Source organism: Lampris incognitus, chromosome 1, assembly GCF_029633865.1.
Source record: "Lampris incognitus isolate fLamInc1 chromosome 1, fLamInc1.hap2, whole genome shotgun sequence".
Taxonomy (NCBI): Eukaryota; Metazoa; Chordata; class Actinopteri; order Lampriformes; family Lampridae; genus Lampris; species Lampris incognitus.
The window spans coordinates 106,170,673-106,190,487 of NC_079211.1; the positions used below are offsets into that span (position 1 = coordinate 106,170,673).

General features: G+C 45.3%; 2 protein-coding genes across 4 annotated transcripts in view; both read right to left on the minus strand.

Annotated features, from left to right (window-relative positions):
* Positions 1-2,179, minus strand: part of cltcl1 (clathrin, heavy chain-like 1) — a 34,569-nt gene extending 32,390 nt beyond the window's left edge. For all 3 annotated transcript variants that reach the window (XM_056275565.1, XM_056275555.1, XM_056275547.1), the window contains exon 1: positions 2,010-2,179. In XM_056275565.1, coding sequence (XP_056131540.1) covers positions 2,010-2,051 — 42 coding nt within the window. In that variant the 5' untranslated portion in view covers positions 2,052-2,179. The remainder of the gene's footprint in view (positions 1-2,009) is intronic.
* A 673-nt stretch (positions 2,180-2,852) lies between these two features.
* si:dkeyp-117b11.1 (B-cell linker protein) lies at positions 2,853-19,165 on the minus strand. Its single transcript, XM_056284645.1, has 19 exons — positions 18,868-19,165; positions 16,170-16,195; positions 14,422-14,456; positions 14,139-14,176; positions 13,931-14,024; positions 13,326-13,411; positions 12,579-12,636; positions 11,351-11,464; positions 10,976-11,004; positions 10,851-10,887; positions 10,571-10,649; positions 9,488-9,518; positions 9,159-9,195; positions 8,961-9,066; positions 8,708-8,745; positions 7,513-7,535; positions 7,354-7,422; positions 6,514-6,672; positions 2,853-5,854 (listed from the first exon to the last, which is right to left on the minus strand). Exons 1-19 carry the CDS (start codon positions 18,874-18,876, stop codon positions 5,738-5,740), a joined length of 1,185 nt encoding a protein of 394 aa, XP_056140620.1. The 5' UTR covers positions 18,877-19,165; the 3' UTR covers positions 2,853-5,737.
* Between the last annotated feature and the right edge of the window lie 650 nt (positions 19,166-19,815).

The window sequence follows — 19,815 nt, forward strand, 5'->3', positions numbered from 1 at the left end:
GCACACAATTCTATTTTTATTTGATGGGAGAATGTAATGTGATTGTAGGGCCCTCTGGGACCGAATTTTGATTTAGGGCTATACAAATAGGATTGGACTTGGCCTCCGAACATCATACCACCAACACAGCGAAAGGTACTTTCCAGTTTAGTGACCACACTGATGCAGCCTTCATACTGAATTAAGAAATAGAGAAAATATCCACTGAGTTAAATTAACTGCACACTTTTAGATCCTCACCCACAGCCTATAGACCTGGGATGGTACATCAGACAAGTGAGCGGAGAAAAAGAATAACGTTTGAGGGTAATTTAACACTTGGCTTTATTTTAATGATAGAATAAGGTAGGCAGGCTATGATTCAATGTGAATATATGTGTGAGAAAATGACTAGTGCTGGCTTTCCCACAACTAGAACAATAGTCTGGAGAGCCACATTTCATCCTTCATGTTCACATTTAACACTGCAGCGGAGCCATGATTTGGTTTTAGGTAAAATAATCTAGGCTTTTGGCACAAACACTGTAGCCGGTTTGCTCCAGATCTCAGACAAAGGGTTTGTTTACCAAACTTAGCTGCAGTGGGACCATTAGCACAGCTTTACTCATGCTCCGGCCCGAGTCCATGTTACTGGTTCCAGCTGATGGTCCTGAGCCCTGGGCCAGACAGCATGAAAAGAGAGCTAGCTGTAAATACTCAGCCAAGGAAAAGGCTAAACAACTTGAGGCCCAAAGTTCTGGGTTTGCAAATTCCTAGCATTTTTCACTCTGCTGGAGCCACCTAGATTCACGGGGGGATATACTATGGCCGAGGCAGAGCCGTGATTTCATGGTGCGGGTGCAAATCAGCAAAGGCAAATGTTTCATTAACATGTATCTGCAGTTCAAAGCCTTTTGCTCTGACAGTCCGTTGTGCGGTACCACACTACCGTGCATCAGGGGCAGCCTAGCGTCGTCCGGTCCTGTCAGTGAAGAGATGGGCCTGACAGGGCTGCAGGCTCTCTTGGCTGGCACAGTTTGATGTATAAAGGATCTTTGGCTGAAGAGGTGGGACTACTGGCCAAGGGAGCAAAAGAGGGGGTAGGGGCTCACCACTCTTCCTAGTGAAAGGCCATTTCACTGCCTGGTGTTACCATAACAACAGGCTGCAGGGGAGGGGGGGGGGCTGCAAACGCGTCACAAAGTTTCTCATGGGCTGCTACGGGGAAACGATGAGGCCCACCAAACAAAGTCTATGGGTAACAATTCACAGCAATGAAGGCCAATACCGGAATGCCACTAAAAAATAAATTACAGGCTGGCTGTTGTCTTTATTCAGCACCCACAATCACACCGCACTGTGGTCCGTTTCCCTTATATAATATCGCCAGTGGAGCTTTGCAACCGATGGCTGATGGGCGCTGTTTTAGTATGTTGATGTGGACGTTTGCCATGTACCGCAATGGGGGGTACGCTTGCTTTTAGACCCCGAGATACCAACCGGGGACTTCATTCATAGATCTTCATAGGGTTTCGCGTGAAACGGCGTCGTTACGAGGGGGCCCACAAGTTCCAGTGTGTCCCCTGCGGATCATGACAGCAACATGGAGCCACAAAAGCAGCTCCGCAAGTGTCAGCCGGGATTCGGTCGGTGTTTTGCTGCACAGCTGAGTCCGACCCGACTCGTCTGCAGCGCAGGGACAACGCCGCCGCGGACCGAAGCCTCCAGATGACAATCCGGGTCCACGGCCGTTTCCCCCACTGCAAGGAACTGCGGCGTGTGCACAAGGTCCGCATTAGAGCTGTGTACGACCCGACTCTTCAATTTTTACAAGTCATCATCTGCCAGGCAGGAGAAAACTAGGCCTGTGGCTATATTGAGCACCACCCTGAAGCCCTGTTTCAGATTCCTTTTAAATGCGACATGTGGTGTTGTGTGCGCGTGTGTGTTTGTGGACCTATAAAGGACGCAGAAGCTGCGCGAAAGAGATAATCGGTGGTTAACGCCGGGGTGTGTGTGTGTCTCCTCACCTGCAGATGTTCCTGAAATCGTATCGGTAGTATCTGAGCCATTCTGGAAGCTTTCTCTGTCTAAAGATCCCGTAAGGAAGGAAAGGGGAAGGGGGACCCTCGGAGGACTGGATGTGGTCTTTGCTGTGCTTCCTGTCCGTCCCCAAAAGTAAATCGCGATGTGGAGGAGGTAGCGGCTTGCGTTAATATCGCACGGTTCCAGCGACTGCTCCCATTCAGTAGCCCTTTTACAATAATCCCCGAACGCTAAACTACACCTCCGCTGAGAAAACTAGTCCAGTTTTTTTGGCTGGTGAGTAATATGTGGGAACCGGCTCCTCGTCAGACCTGGTGAGGACGCCAGACTGTGTAAAGATTTACACTGGGATATTGTAAGCGGTTCATTCTCAGGAGCAGCTGCAGTGTGCAGTGGGTTTTTACATTAATCCCAATGCAGTGGGGGGGGGGGTCGGGGGGGGGTTGGACGTCCTCTTTGTACCCCTCCGCCGCGGCCCCTTCCCCCTTTCCTCCTCTCCAACTTCGGAATCAGGACTCGTGACGTTGGCCCCACCTTTTTCTTTTTTAAGATTTTTGCAACATCAAGTGCAGGATGAGTGCATTGATCTGTACCCCTAAATAAAGTGCAATATTGTGGCTTCTTAAACACATTTACGTTACATTAAATGTGGTCTACGCTCATATCTCCCAACCATCTCTCGTCCGATTCGGTTTTCTATATCATCATCATCATCATCATCACCTCCATTTCTCTGGCGTTCAGCAGAATATTTAGCTTGAATGGCATCCTCAAAGTTTAACATTTTATTGTTCAAAAACGTTGGCGAATGAACCAGGCTACCGATTATTCGTTTATGCCATCAAACATACTCCTCAGACTGTTTCGGTCCTGTTTCAATGGAAGAATGGTATTGTGGACATACAGGCGTATAAAACTGCACATGTGCCATTTTAATGTGTCAAAATGTTGTGTGTGGGTTATCAAATGGCCATGGCTGTCCAGTCTATGGACTGTAAGGAAGAGAAGTCGGTTTAAGCTGATGCTGCTGGACACGTTTTGCAGATGGCTGGTGTGTGGACCTCACAAACCGGGTTTTCATGGGAATTTGTGTTCCAACGAATGAGACTTACACACACACACACACACACACAAAAATACAATGTTAATGAGTGATGCCCTTTAAACCGACAAAATTAACAAGCAAGGATATGAAATATTTGCAGGGTTGTGGTTAGCCTTCTAAAAGATGGATATTTTGTTCCCTTAAAAGTGGACCTTTTTATTCCCAGCACTGGGTAATTTATGCAAGTTGACCTTTAACCTACTATGCCAACGAATATGCTATAATTTATGACATACTAAAACTTGTGATTTGGACAAAAGATCACAAAATAATGACTATTTCCAGATCAAAATCATCATTAGACAGTGACTATGAACTTCTTTTGTTCCTAAGGTAACTGCTTTTTGGTTTTGCTGAATGCACTTTAGTTAAGGCTTTTTTGGACCTTTTGGTTTTTTGAGGGTAGGTTGCACCCATGATATGGAGTATAAATTCATTCATTATCCAAACTGCTTATCCTTACTCAGGGTCGCGGGGATACTGGAGCCTATCCCAGCAGTCATTGGGCAGCAGGCGGGGAGACACCCTGGACAGGCTGCCAGTCCATTACCGGGCCAACACACACACATTCACATCTAGGGGAAATTTAATATGGCTGATTCACCTGACCTACATGTCTTTGGACCATGGGAGGAAACCGGAGCCCCCGGAGGAAACCCACACAAACACAATATAAATTCATCTCGCATGAAATTAAATTAACCTGATCATTCAACAGAAAAGTAGTAGTACGATAACAGTCAAGACTCAAACACATATCATAAAAAAACACTTCCTGGGACATTTGTATTACCTGTAAATTCCAGTCTGTTTAGACTGCTATCAAAACAAAATGCATTGAAGAATGTACTGCAAATGATATTATTCAGCTACAGGAGGAAATGCAGCGTTAGGCCTAAGTAACATGAAAATACTATTTGTTATTTAAAGACTGTGGGTTATGGAACGGACCTGAGCCCTAATGGAAGTCAAACCAAAGTCTGGTGGTAGTTTTTTGAGGTGACTGTGGAAAAGGGCTTGTGGAAATGGGTTTGGGGATCGGGGCTGGAGAATATATCAGCATGACAGCCAGTATTATGCCAACTGCAGTATAGAGCTATAAGGCGCCTGTCTGCCTTGGTGAATTACTCTGGATCAACGAAGATTGTTTCCAGTAGTCATCCACAGCACATGCAAACCCTTCCCTCCAACCAGGCGTCTATGTAGCTCCATGTTGTCAGGTATTCTTGCAACCTACAATGTGATCCACGCTGGGCGCAAGGCTGCACGGCTACAAGACACCGTCCAGTGTGCTAAGCTAATCCTCCAAGTAGCCTTGATGCTGGTGTACTTTCTGTCAGATTTGTGTGTTTGGCACTGGAACGATGCCTAGCCTGCGCGATGTTAACCAGACACTGGCAGGCAATTTGCATTCAGCTCCTGTGTTTGACCCCGAACCGCAAACCCTCCATTCGCCACTTGAAAAGATCCCATTTCCAAGTGATGATTTGACAACAGACATTTTGTTAACTCTGAAGTCGTTTTTGCTCCGAGAGGGGAAGCGATATGAAGCGGTGTGACGGTAAATCAAGCATCATCAATCACAGTATACCATAAACTAATGCCACATACCACAGAAGCCCCAGCTGGAGAGCTCGGCTCAGTTGCAGTATCTGGGTCATTGCATTCGTGTAATTGATGGTCACAGGCTGCGAACAGGAATTTCAACACTTGCTCTGAGCCTGGCTTCAGCTACAAACCCCTCTGTTCATTACCACGGCCATGTGACAACAACATTAGTAGACATTGTCTTAACCCATGCAACAACTGACAAGGATTCATCTCCAAAAGAAAAGCGGGGGTATTCTGATGTGGTGCTATTTACATGATATAAGAAATCACACTACATAGCATGAATCATACTCTTCACACACTCACAAAATCAACACAGCCAAATGAGTATGGGGAATTAACACAAAAAAAAAAACAACATCATTTTTTCCCCCTCTTAGTTCAATACAGTTGGCCGCAGTAATAAAGACAAAGAAGTGGGCACATATGGATCAAGCTTTACATAGGAGAGCTCATGAGATTAGCCACACACCAGGTTGACTCAAAGTCCTTATTCAGCAGACGAAAAGATTGCCTACGTGGCAAAGTTAGGCAATTATATGTAAAAAATGCTGTGAAGAATGAAAAAAAAAAAAGAAACACCCTTCCTGAAACCACATATGATGATGTCTCAGCTTTACGAGTTGTGGGATAATACTGTCTTCATGCCATGTGGAGTAAGGCCTGTCAGAGTGACTGCTGTGAGCGTTCGTGTACCATACGTTGAAAGCGGCTCCCCTACATCTACATATGTCTTTTAATGAATTAAAACGCCTTTGAGTTTTACTGAACTCTGTTTAATTATGCTTTACCAATGCAAATTTTATTGCAAAATGAAGACTTTGCGTTCATCCCGGGACTATTATTTCAGAGAGTTGTAATTTGGAGGATGACGCAAATGGGTTCCCCCCCCCCCTCTCTAGCTGAAAACTGCTGAATTATCTGCATACAGTATAACCATGTGAGTGCAATGCCACCGACTGCTGGGTAGGGACGGGGCTGGTGGGTAGTGTAGTTTTAAGGGCGTGCGGGGTGGGTGAGGTACATAGTGTGTTTGGCTTGACTCTTGCTGTCAATCAGAGGCAGCTGGTTACTCATGTGGTGAGAAACGATCTCCTGCAGACTGCTGAATATCTGAGAGAGAGAGAGAGAGAGAGAGAGAGAGAGAGAGAGAGAGAGAGAGAGAGAGAGAGAGAGAGAGAGAGAGAGAGGGAGGTGAAAGGACAGACGCTCAACCCTCAATCCAGTCTGGTAAGTGTATGGTTAAGAAAGCTTACTAGGCTGTTTTCATTCTACAAATATGTGTCTTCTGCATCATAGCTTAGCTCACCCAGTTCCCATGAAGTGCTTTTTTTACACACTTCTGTTCTCCATCAAACCATTCATCTGTATGCTGCAATTACCCCCCCTCGTTATAGTTCCTCTTAATCTTCTTGCTTCTTCTTCTTCTACTACCTCTCTCTCTCTCTCGCTCTCTAATTTTGTTATTTTTTCTTCAATTCTCCCCAATTTGTATCTGGCCAATTACCCCGCTCTTTTTGCTGCTACACCCCCACTCTGCCGATCCGGGGGCGCCCCGACCGACCAGAGGAGGCGCTAGTGCAGCGACCAGGACACATACCCACACCCGACTTCCCACCCGCAGACACGGCCAACTGTCTGTAGGGACACCTGACCCAAGCTGGAGGCAACACGAGGATTCGACCCGGCGATCCCGTGTTGGTAGGCAACAGAATAGACCGCTACGCTACCCGGGCGCCCCTCTCTCTAATTTCACCTGCCTTCATCCTCACCTCCTCGTTTTTCTTCCCCTCTTTTCCGAGGGCATAGCATTGCGTCTCCTCCAGGAAGCGTATGGGAATGTTGTAGACCTTCTGCCTGTAGAGCACGGCCAGGGTGTAGGGCTGGCGTCCGTTCTGCACGGAGCTGTGCCGGATCAGGAACGCGCCGTCCTACGGCGGGGAAGGGGCCCGGGATGAGACACCAGCGAGGCGGATGGAGGCGAATGAACAGAAAGGTCATGGAAGTCAGCATCATAGGTGGGAGGAAGGTTGAGGGGTTTCAGTGAGGGAACGTGGAAGAAAGGGGAGGGTGGGGAGAGCAAAGATAAAGGTGGACAAAAGTGGGTTGGAATTCGAGTATTTCGAACTGTTAATATATATATATCTATATCTATATATAGATATAGATATATATATAGATATATAGATATATATATAGATAGATATAGATAATACTTTCATTGTAGCCCAGAGAGCCAGCTCTGACATAGTAGATGACTCGGAGGGTTTTGGGTGCTTGTTTCAGCTGGATCCTTAGGCCACAACCCTCAAATCCTCCAACACACACACACACACACACACAAACACACACACACACACACACACACACACACACACACACACACACACACACACACACACACACACAGAATAATAAATGCACTCCTTATCTGCACCGCACCCTTTCCATAGGCTCTCTTAGTTGGAAATAAAAACAGTTTGGAGCCCACATTACTTCCGTATCATTAGCGGTTCATTTTAGCGTGAAATGAGACAGGGCCTCTCTGTAAAATGAGGACAGAGCGTCAGCAAAGCCCTCATATAATCACATAACACTGTGTGCCTTTTCACCTTGTTGACTCTCAGCAGGAGGTCCTCCGCCGTCTTCCTCGTGCAGTCTCCAGCAAACCACTCTTTGACCTGCAACGGGTCATAACTTAACTGTGAAAATAACAGTACTTAAAAAGTGGTACCCATAACTCTTTCTTTTAGAGGTGAAGAAAGCCATACCTCATTTGCTTCCTGTTTGGGAGCTGTCATGCCAGTAGAAGACACATGAGGTAGAGAGAGAAAAGAAAAGGCCACATGTAAATGAAGGGTTTGAGAGTTCTACATTTAGTCATTTAGTCGAAGCCAGATGCCAAAAAGTGTCTCATTAGACTTTATTGTCCCCAAGGGGAAATTCCTTTCCACAGGCTGTAGATACGCATCAGACAGCAGCACACAGGAACAACATACAACGACAGACAAGCAGTACATACGCAGGCCCGTTCAGCCAGGCCTGCTGTTTAAGGGAGGGTCAGGCCCCTCAGTGTCTGTACCTGCAGCCAGGGGGCAGCAGAGAGAGGTAGTGAGCTAGTGGGTGTGTGATGTCCTGTTCTATTGAGGTTGCGCGTGTGCAATGGTCTTATTGTTTCGCTCTGCAGGGTTGGGTTGTGGGGAGACCAATCATCCTGGCAGCGGTGTTGGTTATACATGGGAGTTTGGCCCGGTTAGTAACGGATAACATGTTAACGAAGCAGGTGGAACAGTACAGTAGGATGGGCTGGATAACGCTCTGGTGCAGCAATAGCGGGAGATAAGGGGCAACACAGAGTCCTTTAAGCTTGCAGGTGACTCATAGTCTTTTGTGGGTATTTTTTTTTTTTGGTGTCATTACCATTGAGACAACATCAGGGGCATTAAGCATAGTGGTCTATTCCGTTGCCTACTAACACGAGGATTGCTGGTTCAAATCCCCGCGTTACCTCGGGCTTGGTCAGGCGTCCCTACAGACACAATTGGCTGTGTCTGCGGGTGGGAAGCCGGATGTGGGTATGTGTCCTGGTCGCTGCGCTAGCACCTCCTCTGGTTGGTCAGGGCACCTGTTCGGGGGGGGGGGGGTAGCGTGATCCTCCCAGGCACTACCTCCCCCCGGTGAAACTCCTCATTGTCAGGCGACAAGAAGCAGCTGGCAACTCCACATGTATCGGAGGAGACATGTGGTAGTCTGCAGCCCTCCCCGGCTCGGGAGAGGGGTTGGAGCAGCGACCGGGACGGCTCGGAAGAGTGGGGAAGATGGCCGGATAAAATTGGGGGGAAAAAGTGGGAAAATTCCACAAAAAAAAAACAACATCAGGGACTAAACTACAGAGTTAATCTAAACTGACCCCCAGGTGTTTGCAGTGGGGTGATTTAAATTCCCTTTTGTGACATTAAAACCTACCTGCTGTCTTGGCGTCCGCTATCGGAGGAGGTGGCGGGCTGAAATGCAGAAATCAAGGCTAAAATCAAATGCTGACTCAAACACTGACGCACAACCGTATATTTTTCTAATGAGGTTAGCCTCAGAAAATAGTTGTCAGCAGATCCCCGGCCCTGCCCTCAAACACCGACTTTCACCCTTCCCTCCCATGAATAAATGGTTGACCACAGTTGCTTCAAGATCCACTGCCGTCCCTTCCGCCACCTCCTTTTACCTCGGTTTACTCTCCTTCATGTTTGCCAGGAGGGGGGGCTTAACACCAGGCGTTGGAGGAGGGAGTTTAGCAGGAAAGGTGGAGCGTCTCACATCTGGCGGAGGAGCTTTGTGGAGAGATACATTGCTTATCACTGCCACCATTCAGGACTTTTGGACTTGGAATGGTTATTGCAAATATTTCTTTTTTTTTTTTTACCTGTTTTTACTTCGTTAAAATAAGGCAAGAATGAACTCTGAAAAGAAAGTGATTCATTAAAAAATGTAAACTACCAAAATATTTTACTGTCATTACAGGTTCAGAGCCAAACTAAGAAGTTGAACTGAATGTCTTACATTAGAATAGGATAAAACTCATAACCCTGGGGTGACATGCCAACACGCAGAGTTTTCTTTTACATGCACAATATATTGGATTGTAATAATTAAAATGAGAGATTATATTATATCATATTAGATTATATCGTATTAGATTAGATGAGATGAGATGAGATGAGATGAGATGAGACAGAGAATAGATATACTCACAGACTTGGCTCTTGGTACTGGAGGTTTCATGCTAGGAGAAGGAGAGAGGATGTTCAGTGGGGTAATAAACCTTTTCTTTTGGCATTTCTTGAGTTGAAAACATGCTGATATGGGCCTAGGATGGTAGAACTAATTGTGCTCATGATAAAGCTAACAAAGAAACAAGGCACATCAAACAGCCGCTTTGAGGGAGAAGAGCTATAAATTTCCCTAATGTACAGGGGGAAACACACAATATGGTCAACCCCATGTCTACTACAACACTGACATCTTCAGTTTAACCCACACCTCCATCACTGTCCTCTACATCTACACCCCTTTATATCCTTTATACATGGACACCACCATCACTGTCCTCTACTTCTACACCCCTTTATATCCTTTATACATGGACACCTCCATCACTGTCCTCTACGTCAGTGGTTCTCATCCTTTAGTTGCGACCCCCCCCCCCCCAAGAATAACCAGGTTGGTGTTCGCGACATCCCCGCCATAGCACTGGGACATTTAACTCACAACACCCTGATTCAAACACAGTGATTGCTCATAAACTGTCTGCCGGAGATTGTTCAGGGTTTACTGTAATATAAAAATGAAAGCTACCAAACTCACACACAAGACCATTGCTTTGCTCACACAACTAATTTGATTTTGGCTTTGATTTGTGTTTAGATTTATTGAAATTATGGCACCTCATGTGCACACACACTTTGACTCTCAAAAACACACGCATTAAAATGTATTCTAAGGCAAATTATATCACTGATACAGGCAGTGTAATGTAAAAACCATTTACATTTGACTAAAATATGTTATTTAATTTTTTTCTCCACAACCATCTGGCAACCCCCAAAAATGATCTCGTGACCCCCTTAGGGGTCCCGACCCCCAGATTGAGAACTAGTGCTCTACACACATGCCCTTTTTTTATGCAAGTAAAAGGAGACAGGCTATGAATGAATACGTACCTACCCTTTAAATAGTGCATATTCCCAGAAAAGTTGGTTCTAACTGGTATTGTGGTCTCATAATATAGTGTTATTCAACACAGATTTGACTGAAGTTGAGGCATACTCCACTTACATGGGCACAGAAGAAGGGGCTTCTGCCATCTTGGGTGGAAGAGATGTCCTCATAGGCCCACGAGGGGCAGGAGGGCAGGCTAAATCAGTAGTAAGAGAGATTTTTCACTTTCATCTTACTGAATGGAACTGAAGATATGTAATCTGGAAATTAATCTAGCCGGCTCTCCTCTTAGCACCGTCTGGTCATAATTTGCATGATGTAAATCAGGTGACATCAATACGACACCCTATATTATGCAACAGGCATGTAAAAAAACAATGTTTAACCGGAAACTTACCCTCCGTCGGTTCCAGATACAAGTCATCATTATCTCCCTGAGATGCAGAAAGACAAACTATTGCACCTGATGGTGGCGTAGTGGAACATATTTGCTGTGTGCTCTTAACTGTTAGCCACACTCACCTGGTCTTCATTTGGATCCAAATATACATCTGAAAGGCAAAAGGAAACCATCGTGAGCTTCAGGAGTACTTTTTATAGTGTTATACAGGCCCCTAGTGGTGATGTTGTTGCTAGACGTTTGTTTTTTAGGATTTATTTATTTATTTATTTATTTATTTATTTATTTTTAGTGGACTTCAGTAGACAAAAACACACTGCTGTATCACAAAACAGGGCCACAGCCTTTCATTTTGTCAAGTAGCCCTTCTGCTACATAGATCCATCCATCCATCCATACACACATACTTAAACTGATTTACTCTCTTCTCAGTCATGTATCAGCGTAGATCACAGTCACAGCCATTTGATGTATGAGTCACTGTTAGCGATGATTACCTTCCTCAAAGTGAGAGGTGGGGGCAGGTACCGGGGCAGAGCGGGTGGGAGGAGGAACCATCCTCTTGGGAGCAGGCTTTCGCCCTGGCTTCTCCTTTCTATCTATCTCAGGGGCTGTGAAAGAAGAAATACTGATGAAGTGGTAGGGGGCTGGGGCTGTTGTCAGGGCTGTAGGGTGATAGCACTAGCAGGGACAGTTGGACAAAACACACCAGGAATCAGGAATCAGGGAAATTTATTTGTCATTTCATTTCATGCACCTGCGCACATGAAAAGGAACCAAATGTCGTTTCCCCCAGCCCACAGCAGTGCAACACAAAGACAAAAACACATATCCAACTTACAAGAACACATATCCAAACTACAAAAACACATATATCCAACATATCCAAAAAAATAAAAAATATATTTTCCAAGAGAGTGAACGCCAGCCAGGATGACTGTCAGAACTGCCGGTCTGCATTGGCTAGCAGTTAGCTTAGCCTGCCCCACTTCTGCATCCTGTCAGACCGCCCTCAGTGTTTCCTCTTTGGGCACAGCTCTGGGCAAGGCCATGGTCCTTGGGCCCACCGGACGCAGCAGACCAGGCTCCTCCAGCCGAGCCAATGCCATCTCATCCCAGTCAGACACCCTCGACACACTTCCCCACACTCCACACGATGACACCAAAAACACAGTCAACGCCAGGTGCCAGACCACCCTCGGTGTTATTGGAACTGCCGGTCTGCATGTGCTAGCAGTTAGCTTAGCCTTCCACGTACTGTCAGACCGCCCTCGGTGCTCCCTCTTCAGGTGCAGCTCCAGGCAGGACCATGGTCCCTGGGCCCACAGGACGCAGCAGACCAAGCTCTCCCAGCCGATCCAGCGCCAGCTCTCCCAGCCATCAAACGAAGACAACTTAGACGCAGACGTGGGCAAAAACACTGCATGGACGGCACTGGGCAAGGCCGCCGCAAATGCAAGTTTGCGCCACCATCCTCCCACACCAGTACTGGGTGAGGCTGCTGCAAATGTGAGTTTGCGCCGCCATCTTCCCGCACGGGAATGACATGACATGAAAGTGACAATGAATGAAATGATAGAAATCTGAAGGACTTAGTGACCGTTTTCCCAACAGTCAACAGCAGTGTGTGTGTGTGTGTGTGTGTGTGTGTGTGTGTGTATGTGTGTGTGTAAACAAGCATGCTGTTTTCATTATAAAAAAAAGGACTAATGGGGATAGACTCACGTTTTTTGCTGTTGGGATCAATGTAGAACTCGCCGCCATTATATTGAGGTGGCTGTTTCTGGGTATGAAGAACAAGATGATTTCATTTGAAATTTCAGAATAACATGACAAACTAGATGCCTACAGGCATTACAAATGACCTCTAAATCAAATGGCTGACGTCACTGAAAAATGACCTTGTGATAAAGCGGACAAAATAATATGAAAGACCCGCTGTGTGCGCCTGTCTGGCAGACAGTCGTCTCACTACCAGGTGCTCCCAGGCAATTCAAGAAACGACACCCGCTTTCCTGCAAACCCAAATGGACACGTCCGCTCCTAGTCTACTATCTGTGCCCACCTCAGGAGGGCTGATGTCTTCATGCAGACCTTTCTCTCACCTGGGCCCCAAAGTGGTGGAATTAACTCTCATCCTCCATCAGGGCCACGGACCCCCTCTTATTTCACTTACCTCACTTCAATGAACACCTACAAACTTTCCTATTCTGGCCTCATTTAATCCATAAATGGTGTCTAAGCATGACGGTAATAAGGATTTGTGGTATCGTCATGTTAATTTGGACTCCGCTGTTATTCATGTCACTATTGGTGGTCTACCCATGTGCATTAATGCCAAGACCTTGTGGCTATGATGAGAAGATGCCTGTAGGTGGGCACACAAATACACTGACTCTCCAGTAAGTCGCTTTGGATAAAAGCGTCAGTGATGAAAGCTGAACGAGAGAACGTGAAAATTGTTAAACGTACCGAGGCTTTTCCCATAGGTGTCATCTTGGCTGGCCTAGGTGGAGGAGCCGCCTGCCTCTGAGGAAGAACTGGGTTGGATGTCCTCTCTGCAGAGATGAAGATCGTCAGATAGGTTCATTTCCAGGTAAAAAAAAAAAGATGTGTTATTTCATGACAAACTCACAGCAAATCTTAAAGAGTTTAACTAATATAAAGAGTTCATCAAGAGTTTAACTAATATAAGATTCAGTGCCACATGCTACCAATCCCAGCAGTGGGACCACTGGTACAGCTGCCTTCTTATAAGGCACTGATTTGTTCCTTTTGTGTTATCTTATTGTGTTTACTTTATGTATTGTCTAGGGTATAACTTTTACCTATGGTTCTTATCTTTTATTGCTTTATTCTTTCTTCTTTTGTTTTTTTCCCATTACCTTCTTTGTTTTTTATGGACCCTGAGTCTGCAATAAAGTTTTAAATTGAATTGAACTGAATTGAATTAAAAGTGGCAAGGAGGACAGTTTTCTATGCTCATGTAATCCTCTCAAACCTCATATTTGGTTTAATATTTGTAAAAAAAAAAAAAAGCAAGAAAAGACCAACATAATACATTTTTGTTTTTTTACCCAAATAAACATTCTCTTCCACATGTCTGGGTGGGACTTTTACAGGAGGACGCTCACATGGAGGAGCCTCATACATGTCCCCGTCCTCCTCATCCTGCCATGAGCACATGCAAAATGTTATAATCTTAAATAAGAAGTGCATCTCTCAGAAAAAAAAACAGGCATTAATGCAATTTTATCAAATGAAAACCAGTGGCAATCTACTTACAAACTCATCCTCTGGCCAGCCATAACCAGCATTATTATCTGATCCAGCAGGAGAAGGAGTGTGTGTGTGTGTGTGTGTGTGTGTGTGTGTGTGTGTGTGTGTGTGTGTGTGTGTGTGTGTGTGTGTGTGAGAGAGAGAGAGAGAGAGAGAGCGTGAAAGAGGAGAGAGAGAGAGAGAGAATGAGAAAGTGAGGTGATAGAAAATAGAAACCAGAGGCTCAGAATCCAGTACAAATAACACAAACAGTATTTCTTTTGTCAACAGGTCATGGTCTGAAACTCACCTATCCTTCTAGGTGGTGCTGGAGGTCCGCTGTGTCTGAATGAAAGAAGTGACACGGTCAGTTGCATACTGAAGATTTCTACTGACACTTTCGCATTCTTCTTTCTTTCTTTTGTCTTTTTCCCCCATGCGTCGGCTATAGCCGAAAGGCTAATGACGACGACTGAATGAAATATATTATCACATGAATGAAGTCATCTACAAAGGTGTTCTTTTGATTTCTTTTAAGGTTTTCAAGTTCATTTGTCATATATGAAAGCAAGTTTATACTTATCCTCATAATGAAATGCTTTTATAAAACAGGTGTTATCGTGGGTACTCCAACACAAGCTGTTGCCTCTTGAACAGAGTCATCTAATGGTTTTCAGGGTTTCTGACACTTTACATATATTGTTTATGTACAATATCAACAACAATGGTCCCAACACTGAGCCCTGGGGCACTCCACACCTAACCATCGGTAACTGTGATTTGAAGTCCTGAATATGTATTATTTGTAAAGTGTTTTGAGTGGCTGTTGCAGCTAGAAAAGCGCTATATCAAATGCAACTTGATTGATTGATTGATCGATCTACTGCCTAATTGAAATGGCTGTATCACCCGTTTTTCAGGAAAGAGCGGTCCTTTGCATTGGCTGGGAATTGAACCCGGCTCAACTGCTTGAAAGGCAGCTATGCTCACCACTTTATGTACCACCAATGCACAACAAACTGATGTCTAGTCCCACATTTCCTATAAAATTCTCCTTCTCACCTACAAATCCCTCCATGCCCTTGCCCCCCAGTACCTATCAGACCTCCGCCTTTATTTTCCTCCCCCAGAATCTACGGTCTGCAGACACGGGCCTGCTCTCCATCCCCCACATCAGACTGAGCACCTTCAGGGACAGAGGCCCAGTGTGGCAGCCCCCACCATTTGGACCTCTCTCCCGGCAGGTCTATGGTCTCTAATCACTTTAGCAATTATAGTCACTCTAGTTAGTCTAGTCACTCTCGTCAGTGTAGTCACTCTAGTCAGTCTAGCCACTCGAGTCACTCTAGTTAGTCAAGTCACTCTCATCAGTGTAGTCATTATAGTCACTCTAGTTAGTCTAGTCACTCTCGTAAGTGTAGTCACTTTAGCCAGTCTAGTCACTCGAGTCACTCGAGTGACTAGAGTACAATCTTCCTCTTTGGTTGAAGGGTTGCTAATCAGTGAAATCACCTGGTGTGGAGTACGGCTGGAATGAAAACCTGCATACACATGGCTCTCCATGGCACATGGTTAGCCACCCCTGGTCTAGTCAGTCTAGTCACTGTAGTCACTTGAGTCACTCTAGTCACTTCTATCATCCCCGGCAATCTTTGCTATTTTTATTTTCTGCTCTTGTTTTATTTGTTTTGTCTGCCCCACTATGTGTAAAGCATCATTGGGTCCCTTGAAAGGCACTACATAAATGTAAGTTGTTGTTGTAGTTGTAGTGTAGTTTTGAGCACAGATAGTGGAGCAGCCTCGTGTCTGCTGTCTCTGTGCTCACTGGTGGCCTGGGACCAAATCCTACCAAGCACCTTCTTTCCTTTGTCTCCTATACTTATCTCCTATGCTCTCCATCTCAGCCTTTGTACTGTTTGAATAATAACAACAACAACAACAAAAACACTGCTAAGTTGATTGGACATCACTTTGTGGATAAACATTTACAGTTTAATCTTTTGAGCTGTGCATAAATGGCAGAAGGAATTAGGGTTGACCATTGTTGCTAATACTTACAGATTCTTCAGTTTTCCAAAGAAGCTCTGAAAAACACAGAAACCTCAGTTTATCATTTAGGATATGCATAAACAGAGAGAGAGAGAGAGAGAGAGAGAGAGAGAGAGAGAGAGAGAGAGAGAGAGAGAGAGAGAGAGAGAGAGAGAGAGAGAATGGACAGACACACAGAGATGCTCTGACATTTAATCTCTATGTGACATCTCAGGCAGAATAAGCCTCCTGAATGGTGAGGATGATGAAGATCCCTCTCTCTTTCTTCCCCCCCCCCCTCTCTCACAGATGGTAGGAGCATGTCTGGTTTATCAGCTGTGACATGGACAGTTGGTAAACATTACTGATCCCATCATTACTGGAGCAGTCTCGGTGGCTGCTTTGCGGTGAAGGTCACGCTCTCAGACAACAGAGCTTTCTATTGGAGCCTGATGCTGCCGGCAGATAAGCTGAAAAGCTGCTGCTCATGTGTGGTGAGTGGCATCACTGTCACGATAACCTGCCGGGGCCTTGCCAAGGTTTTATCTCAGCGAGTCAGTTCTGCTCATGTTAACGTTGAGTCATGTTGAATATTGAGCTGAATACAGCAACAGCATGCAGAGGCAGTGCTCCATTTACAGTTACCCCACACAGTCTAGTTATGTGAGCCCTGTTGCGCTGGCGTACAAAAGGTCCACTGACTGACAACTGCGGACCAAGGCTGGCAGTCAGTATCGCCTTTTAAATCACCTATTAAAATGTACCTGTAACTCAGTGCCTCTCTCTAACTCCTGGCTTTTATTTCCGGTGTTGCTGCCTAATCTGTCATCTAGTCATCATTTTGTCTTTCACCACAGCTCGTACCGTTTCACCTGGTGGTTTCCTCTGTTTGATCCCTCTGGTTCAAATGCTTGGTCTTACCCAGTGTTTGGTCAGTTGATTTTGTGAAAGCCAGGGAAGGTTTTTGGTGGCGTCCGTAGGGACACGGCCGAGGCCTCATTACACAACAGGGCCACAGCAGATAAACACACCTGACAAGCGAAATGAGGAAGTGCCGCTATCTCTTGTTTTCCCACAGGGCCCGGCGTCAACGAAGCCGGCCGTTAGAGGAAGTACAGGATGTAAATGACCGCGGGCGGAGCGGCGGGGGAGGGGGACGGAGGGGGGGTTAAAAAGTTGTTGAGATTTTTTTCTTTCCTCCTCAACTGCAGATAAGCACGCATGGATGGACACACACATACACACACATACACACACATGCATGCACATTAACGTACACATGCATTATGCATCAGGCCAGTCAGATTGTGTGTCTGCTTCGTTGTAAGCAGGTGTAGGGGGAGAAGATGTGGTGTGATACATGTCTTCAGCCCAGTAAAAAACAAAAAAAACTAGCAGATTTTTCACACGGTTCAGTCGCCGGTAGCAAAGGTCCGGCCTGTGCGAGCCACACAGTGTGAAGTCGCCTCCTATGATGTCACGTCCCTGTAAAGGGGAATTTCAGTCAACAGCTTCTCAGTAAAGGATTGTGATTGTTATTAGTTCAAATTACCACCAGGAAGCAAAAGCGAAAAGGTGACGTGACGATGAACATTATCTGACGCACTAAAGAGCAGGGCAATCATTCAAAACATGTCATTATTCCCTCAATACATGTCGTGCAGGCGTTTCCATGGGTGGATGGGTGAGACATAGCCGCGATGCTGCATGGATGCAACAGCTGCACCTGTGAAGTGAGACTCAAACAAACAGACGTAGTGACCACCATTTGTATCACTGCTGCTATCGATGCACATCACTATTTGTAAGTTCATGTTGCGAAGTAAAAGTGAATGTGAATCCACCTTAAACAGTGATGTGAAACTCGAACGGGGGGGGGGGATACCTGTCTTACTGACCGTCTGTTGTCATGTACAATGCAACGCAATGAATGGTGAATGGCTGAGACGCTTAACAAAACAATGCAAAACAAAAAACAAAAAAAACAACAACGGATGAACTAATGAGCCAATCCATGGAGCACTTGTTGCAGACCAAACCCAGACAAAAACCTAATTACCAATGGAAATATTGTTTACAAAGATAAAAGATACAACTTCTTTTTCTTTTTTTTTATAAATATTTGCCAATTTTAATCTAAGGTGTGTATTTTTTTTTCCTTTTATCTGAATTTTTAGGTTTCTAGATTTTCTGTGTCTCACGTGGGCGTCTCAAACGGATAATACATGTTGCCTCACGTTGCAGCCCAGCTCTGTTGCTCAAACGCAGAGCTCAAAAGCTCGTTCACATTACCGCCCCTCAAAAAGAGCCCAAACCCGTCAACGGTAACTCGGCCCGGTCCCGTGAATTCATAACAACATCAACGCAAACACCAAAAACTGGAAAGCAACCACTTCAACCCTGCTGCCACTCGTATTAGCCAATAGAGAAAGTGAATGTGTCGATGAGTTAGCGAGTCTGAACCCTGATCTGTTCGACAGTCAACAGAACAGCTTCAGCATTCAGACTGCAACGCGTGCGTCACAGACCTCAAAGGACGCTCTAAACTAAATGAAATGTCTTGAAAGGCCCGGGGGGGGGTATCTTAAAATCCACCAACACAAACAGCCGCCTCTGTTTCCACACAACAGTGTTTCTGACAATTTCACTCAAGTGGGCTTTAGGACTACGTCATCAACATCACACTACCAGCTAACACATGACTGTATACCTTAAAGCTGTACATTACCATTGTCATGATGTATGTCGAGTTGCACAGCTCAAGTCATGAGGGTGTTGTTTAATTTCTGCTCCCGGCTGAAAAGGATTATTTGTCTGGAAGAGAGACAAGGGTCTACAGGTCTGACTTCCACACTGACCGTCCCCACCGGCCTGCACGTCACTCCATGTCCTGCTGATTTGCATAAACTGCCTATGCCATGCAAACACATGTGCACCACCCGTTCGCTCATGACCCGCTAATGGAAACCTGTTATGTGTAACCATAACCACTACCGGAGACCGTCCCCGAAATCATGTCAGGTACGGGTTCTGCAGGGGCATTTCACTGAAATGTTCCTGCAGAACCCTGCTAATAAGCCCATCCCTGAATTTGCTGTAATGTGTTGTAGCAGAGACCCCACCTTGTTTTGTTTTTTTTTCAACTCTCTACCTAAGCACGGGACTGCAGTTGCAAAGAGGAAGTGAATTATCTCCCTTCCATAAACACAACTCATAACAATAGCTGTCAGAGTTCTACTCAATAATCGTGCGTAAACTGGGTATAAATAAAGGTACAAGCAGCGGATTTTAGCTTACTAATGAAACACAGAACTCAAATGAGAAGGGCTGTTCAACTACAAACAGAGGATGAATAAAAAATGAATAAAACGACAAGCAACGACATGAAACAGACAACAAAATGCAACGCAGAAAATGGTATCCTCAACAAAATGCAGGAAAGACAAGCAATAGAATAATTATAATAAAAGGGTGTTGAGCCAAAAAGAAGTCAAATGATGGTTGTAAATTCAGGGATTAAGTATTTGCATGCAAATATCTCTGTGAATTCTTGTTCAGATAGGAAGTAAGGAGGGAAAGACAGGCACCTTTGTGTTCATCTGACACAGTAACTCTTATGCAGCTGAAACATTCTGTGTGTGTGTGTGTGTGTGTGTGTGTGTGTGTGTGTGTGTGT

Bases quoted from the DNA above. Each gene is read 5' to 3' on its own strand.
- si:dkeyp-117b11.1 (XM_056284645.1), bottom strand. The intron at 11,465-12,578 runs GTGAGTCTATCC...CTTCTTTCACAG, and splicing joins TGATCCCAACAGCAAAAAAC to CCCCTGAGATAGATAGAAAG. The intron at 7,536-8,707 runs GTAGGTTTTAAT...CTGGCATGACAG, and splicing joins AGCGGACGCCAAGACAGCAG to CTCCCAAACAGGAAGCAAAT.